Source organism: Anoplophora glabripennis, unplaced genomic scaffold, assembly GCF_000390285.2.
Source record: "Anoplophora glabripennis isolate ALB-LARVAE unplaced genomic scaffold, Agla_2.0 scaffold73, whole genome shotgun sequence".
NCBI classification, from domain to species: Eukaryota; Metazoa; Arthropoda; class Insecta; order Coleoptera; family Cerambycidae; genus Anoplophora; species Anoplophora glabripennis.
This window is the reverse complement of record NW_019416874.1, coordinates 534,167-540,778: the sequence shown is the minus strand read 5'-3', so window position 1 is coordinate 540,778 and position 6,612 is coordinate 534,167. Positions and strand designations below refer to the sequence as shown.

Sequence of the window (6,612 nt, the reverse complement as noted above, 5' to 3'; positions counted from 1 at the left end):
AATTTTCGACCATTTTTGAGCTCTTGTGCATAAACAAATTATCGGAATTTAATCGGACTTTTTTCATTTTATAGGCTTATTTAATACCTACCTTTTTTGTATAAACTTTTTTTCGCTATGAATAATAGCTTTTTACGTGAGTCAAAAAACCACTTTTCCATAACTTTGACCACTGTTAAAACAAAGTTTCCCAACTAGCCTCGAGTTGATTTTTTGATATATTATTTATAAAAGGCTTCCGAACAATATTCCGCAGAGAAACTTCTAATAGTATTTTTTTCCCCAAAACAGGCTCTTTCATGTCTATAATGACTGGGCTATAATAATATCTTAAATAGTATTTTCTTATTACCTTAACATAAAATTAAAAGTGCTTTTTTTAAGTTGTTACAGTGGTGTTAACCCTTGAAACTTTAGAAAAATATCTACAGAAATATCCCAAAAGCTGTACCTAATAACATTTTATAGACAAAATAATTTTAACAAAATGCACGATTAAAAATAAATAATAAATGTGAGAAAAAATAATAAGATAGCAAGTGAAATCAATCAATGAAATAAATTCAATTAAAACAACTTTTATCATAAATAAAACAGAATGATAATACAATAAACAAAAAATATAAAATCTTACCATTTTTTTCTCTTTGGGCTAGAGTATGCCACACAAGCTCTTCATCACAATAACATTCTAATAGTCTAGCAATAATTGTGTTTTGCACACCGCTGGTAAAATTATGTTGTTCAAGTATTTTTAATATCTCCAACAAAAAATTATAATCCAAAATATTCTTGAAAATGGATTGAATATAAGTATTAATTTTATCACAACATAATTCATCCTTGGATTTGGGCAGTTTTACATCTTTCGCCCACTCGTCTTTTTCTCTATTTAAGAGTTCCAACTGTATAGCTTCTCTATAAAGCAGTTGGCAATTTTTATGGATCATTAATCCTTTATGTATCACGTTTAAAGCCTGGTTTAAATCTGTCTTAATATACCACGCTGCTGCAACTTGCCACACTTCCGGATTATGAGAAAAATTCTAAAAAATTAAATAATCAAGGAACAAGCAATCAAGTATTTTCCATTTGTACATTTTCAATTTTCTCACATTAAGACTGTACATACTTTTGATAGACATATTGAATATTTAATTTTGAAGTATATTTGTCTTATTTCCGAGTTCTCATCTCACAATCAGATCTAAAAGACTTAATATAAACAAGTTGAGTACAAATAGATGAGGTCAAAATAATATCAGTTCTTCATATACATTTTTTTCATACGGGCCTTCGTTAACAAGTAACGGACTCTCAAACGTGAAAATTTAAAAGTTATTTTTATTTACAATCCCTAAACTATTAAGGGCTCACATATACCTGGGTAAATTGGGAAAATCGATTTTTCAAAAAGGTGCTCATTCGAAAGTACTGTCCTTCGAGTGTCTACCCTGAAAATTTCATAAAGAAATTCGCAGTAATGACGAAGTTATAGCGTTTCGTAACTGTCCTGGTAAGCAACGAATAACGGTCGGGCGCAGGTAGACGCGGCCTTTGTCATCTGTTTGGCTATAGTCTACGTCTACACTACACGATTTGGGTGTTCTCGCCCCTGTTGCATTCTACGTATTTATCGTCCTTTATACATATAGCAAGAGCATGTTCCGACAAGTCTAGAGAAGATCCTTCATATGGCCCAGGAATCGATGATTTCATGTAAGTTTAAAAATAAACCAGTTATTCCATTGTAAAGTGGAAGCAAAACTTTAAACGCGTTTTACTCGAAACAGTATTTTCAAAATCGGTACCAGTAATATCTGCGCAACTACTGAACCGATCGGGATCAAATTTTTCAAAGTTATGCTTCACACAATAATCTAGTACTTATCGAGCCCTTTTTTCGATATTTTACATAGTTTTTTTTTTTCTTATAATTACTCAACAATTTTAAGGCGAAAAACCGCCAATTTTATGCAAATGACTGCCATGACCCGAAAAAATTGAATTCGCAAATTCCGGCTCGATAAGTACTAGTTCTGTCTATCTACTTTGAGAAAATAATTTTTTTTTTTTTTCAGAAAAGAAATGGCGGAGGCACGTCTGGTACCGCGAACGCTCTCGAAAAAAACACACCCCGGAAAACGACTGCAATTTTTTTACCATTCAAAATTTTCGAACCCAATTTTTACACAATTTATAATAAATGCCATACTTCAAAATGTTTATTATGGTTTTTTAAAAAAATGCAGTTTTATACACGAAAAAAAATCTTAAACATAACCCTACTTCTAGGTGCTCAGCTATATGTGAGCCCTTAACTTCAGCATGTTGCAAATTTGGTGATCGATAACACATGCATACAGCTTGTTTTTGATGTAAGTGAAACTTCATTATGCCCAGTACGCCAGGAACGAACTATGCCCAATGGTTAACAACCCAGAATTTTTGCATAGATAACGATCGCAATCTGCCTGTATCAAAAATAAGTTCCAGCTTGGTGTTATGAACCACCACTGGTAAACGCTACCGAACATAATTGATGCGTTAGAGCCATGCATTGAAAGAAACAAGGCCGCAATTGGAGCAAAAACACGAAGTAATTTTTCAACATGACAACACTCTATCACATGTTGCTTGTAAAGTCAAAAAATACTTAGAAACGCCCCACCCCACCCATCATATTCACCAGATATTGCTGCATTTAATTACTACTTGTTCCAATCCATGGAACAATGCTTGGCTAAGAAGCCCTTCTAATCTTACGAAGATATGAAAAATTGGATTGATTGGTGAATATCATCAAAAGATTAGTTGATCTTGTGATTTGGCATCTATATGCTGCCAAAAATGGGAAAAACTAGTGATTAGCGATGGGCAATACTTTGAAAAATAATAATGCATACAACACTTCACAATAGAGCCTTCAATTTACAAAAGTACATTATAACATGATAGATTTTATATTTCTGACATAATGGACCAACTTTTTTTATAACACCCTGTACAGAATACCAAAAATGTTTTCTGCCTTTCTTCCAGTAAATATATCAAAATACAGTTTACCAAGAGAAAAATGTACATACTCCTATGAATAAAAACCTATAAATGTTAAGGTCTTTCCAGAAATTTACTTTAGGCTAGCGACTCAATTTATGAAGATGGTGTGATACCTAGATCTACAGGAGTAGGTAACCACTCAATATAGTATAGTAACGAAAAACGATAACACTACTGGTATAGCATTTCATAATAGCAAACGATCTAGAAAATTTACAATGAATAGTGTAAATTTATAACTGAATTCAATTACGATTATGAGTGTATTTCTCAAAACAACCTTTAGTCCTTAAGTATATATTGAAGCTGACCGATTATTTAAGTGATTATTTTGGAAATCAAGACTATGAGACTGAATAAAATTAAATACATTTCCAATTACAAATATATAAGTAAAAAGAAATAATGTAATATACATACCTTTATCATATTTTGTATAACAAGGGACGCAGGTCTATTGTAGTTGAATTCCTTACAAAATTTAAAATATGATAAACACAATGCAAAATCATTTGAAAATCTCTGCAGGGCTATTTCATACAAGTACTTTATTCTTTTTAAAATTTTAAATTCGATACTGTTCTTCCTATCAGCCACTCGATATTTATTTCTCCTCACTTTAATGTCCCTAAGAAGAATTTTTTCATACTGGATATAGTTTTTAAAGTCTTGTAGATTTTTCGACACTCCATTTATCTTGTATTCGTAATGTTTTCTCTTTTTAAGTATTGCCCTAAAATGAATTAATAAATAATTTACAATAATTCTACTTGAAACAATGTAAATTCTCACTTATTTTTAAAAGTATGAATAGTTTTCACAGAAAATTAAATGCAGAGGTACTTTAGTTTTAAATTGCAATATGGTTAATTAAAACAACTGAAACTATTTATAAATAGTTATGGATACGAGTAGATTTGATCAAAACCAACTAGACTAAAATCAGTGTAAGCAAATTAATAAAATTTTTGACAGATTAACAATATTAACGAATATCAAAACATTTTAAATAAAAATTATAATACAAAAGATCTGTAAAATCAACCAATAATCTTATTGTTTTTACCTGTAAGTTATATGGACGTAACTATTGTCATTCACCTGGATTCAGACATTTTATGTAACATAATTCTATTAAATTAATTCTGAAGATCAAGATAATAAATAAGAGTAGGTAGTGTCTTACCGACTCAAAATCATTAAACAACATTTAACATTATATTAAATCTTCATATTCAAAAACAAAAACTGATAATACTAACCTAGTTTCCTCTACAGAAAACAATTTTATTCTCCTCATTTCCTCAATTTCTTCAGTCATAGACTCCATGTGTTTTTCCACTGATTCGGACATGGTGCGTAAATTTAATGAATTTTTATACTACTTAATATGTTCTAACTAATACTTAATAGTTAATAGTTTATAAATTACGTATGAAAAGATTAATTAACTTTTAAAACTATTTAATATGGTGCAAACGACATGTGTAAACAATTTGACAACTGACAATTGAATTAAAGAATTGACAGCGGACAGCAAGGTTGCCAATCATATAAAAATAATGGCCAGCTAAATTCTAAATGTGTCTTCAGTGAATAAATCACAAGAATTATAATATAGTTGGATGCACATTTCTGACGGTTTGGAACCAATCCCTGACTCTTGTTGGAACAGACCTTACCACCTTATATCTCTGCAAATGAAGCACCAAAATAAATTTGTACCATTCTTAAATAAACCATTGAATTTTTACATTCAAGGTCTAAAGAAATTGATATCTAACAGGAATTATCATTGCACCATATGCCTAGATCATCACCATGTAAGTTTGTACATTGGAGATGAATTTTTCGAGACAAAACGTCTGAATCTAGTTTGGGTTAAGGCAGTACAGTATTGGGGGTCATGAAGTCTTTCAAAAAATGTAATTTCCAGGGTCGTATTTAAAAAAATGAAGAGATAAACCATTACATATAAAAATTGATTATGCCATTAGGTGGAGGGCAAAAAGTTGCCCTGTAAATTAATGATGAAATTTGAGACATTGGAACTTTAAACGATGCTACATGATTAAGATTACATACCCAGTCAGCTTTTTTTTTATAAAAATTATGATTTTCTGGGAAATAGGTAGCTTTAAAAAAATGTTACTAAATATTAAAAAAGGTATGACAGACCAATGTATAAAATGAAATGAAGAAAATATGCTTACCTTGACTCATGCTATGTTTACAGTGGAAAATCATTGTACTATTTAGATGTCTTTAACTTCCACACTGTTAATATTATTCTTCATATTTTACTGCGGCAAATATTAGTGGAAACTTGTTCTGTATTCCAAGTACTTAAGAAATTTTCATCATTCTGCATGTTTCAACCATTAATATTAGATTCGAACTTATATAGTAAATTATTATAATAATGAATCTTGTATGAATAAGTAAATCTGAGGCAAGAAATTAACAAAATAATTTCACACAATAAAAGATTTTAAATTTGTTCCTACTAGATATATTTTGTACATAAAAAGTAGACATAAGTTAAATATTTACCACTAAAACAGCTTTAACAATTAATGTACTATAAAAGTAATTTTATTCTTCCTCTTTGAATTTACCATTATAGTATGGCAAAAACTGTAGTACAGTTTTCCAATCAGTGGCATAACACAAACCTATTCCTGCAGTAGCTCCAAAAGTTATAGCAGATCCAATCCTTTATAAATAAGAAGGTTTATTAGATATACAAGCAATAAATGATAATATAAAGATATAGCCTTAAGATTATATAATATTTAGCAAGATATAGGTAATGCTCACCACTGAGAAGCGATTTCAATATGTTTTTTTCCTATTATTCTTAATGGTCCTGGTAAAGACAATTTTGTAACAGATCCTGCAGCTGACATTTTTGTTCAAAAAATTTAGAGTGAACTTGAATAAAAAATCTAAAAATTCAGACAAATTTCTTCCCAAATGTATAAAAACCACAGATAACAGAACATTATTGATTAATAATATATCAGTTCAGTGCCACAGAGGATAAAGGGATAAAGGAACGTAAATAACAGCGCTCCATGTGGTTGCAAAGTGAACTATTTCGATAAAAAATTTTTGGAACGTAAAAGATCAATAATACATTTTAGTGGAATATAATAGATCACGTGGAGCCCGTTGATTATCGACTACGATCGAGTTCCTAGCGGGCAGCCGACCAGAGCACACGTGTTTTGTGAAAGTGTAGTGCAAGGAGCAATTTCTACCTGCCTTTATTAAGGCTACCTGGAAAGAATCCCTTTCTTTCCTTTTAATCACCGACCTAATCCCCGGCTTAAGCATAGACGCCGTCGGCATCTTTGTTACAGCACCTGTGCCGGGGTTATGCCCAGGTAAGTTTTTACTTATTTATCAGTTATTTGCATTACTTTAGAATACATTTCTTTAAAATTGCGACCCCCGACAAACAATATACCAGACAGACAAATACACCAAAAGACACGTACGCCCCCGTGAGGGGGCATCCCCACACGACTAACACTTACACACCTTCCC

General features: G+C 31.0%; 2 protein-coding genes across 2 annotated transcripts in view; both read right to left on the bottom strand.

Moving 5' to 3' along the window:
• The window catches only part of LOC108905027 (U3 small nucleolar RNA-associated protein 6 homolog), a 14,788-nt gene extending 10,141 nt beyond the window's left edge, over positions 1-4,647 (bottom strand). Inside the window, exons 1-3 of the mRNA XM_018707786.1 lie at positions 4,323-4,647; positions 3,481-3,793; positions 635-1,046 (exon numbers count right to left, since the gene is read on the bottom strand). Of these exons, the coding sequence (XP_018563302.1) occupies positions 635-1,046; positions 3,481-3,793; positions 4,323-4,414 (817 nt within the window). The 5' untranslated portion in view covers positions 4,415-4,647. The remainder of the gene's footprint in view (positions 1-634; positions 1,047-3,480; positions 3,794-4,322) is intronic.
• Positions 4,648-5,542: 895 nt separating this feature from the next.
• Positions 5,543-6,074, bottom strand: LOC108905013 (cytochrome b-c1 complex subunit 10-like). Its single transcript, XM_018707765.1, has 2 exons — positions 5,881-6,074; positions 5,543-5,776 (listed from the first exon to the last, which is right to left on the bottom strand). Exons 1-2 carry the CDS (start codon positions 5,967-5,969, stop codon positions 5,656-5,658), a joined length of 210 nt encoding a protein of 69 aa, XP_018563281.1. The 5' UTR covers positions 5,970-6,074; the 3' UTR covers positions 5,543-5,655.
• Between the last annotated feature and the right edge of the window lie 538 nt (positions 6,075-6,612).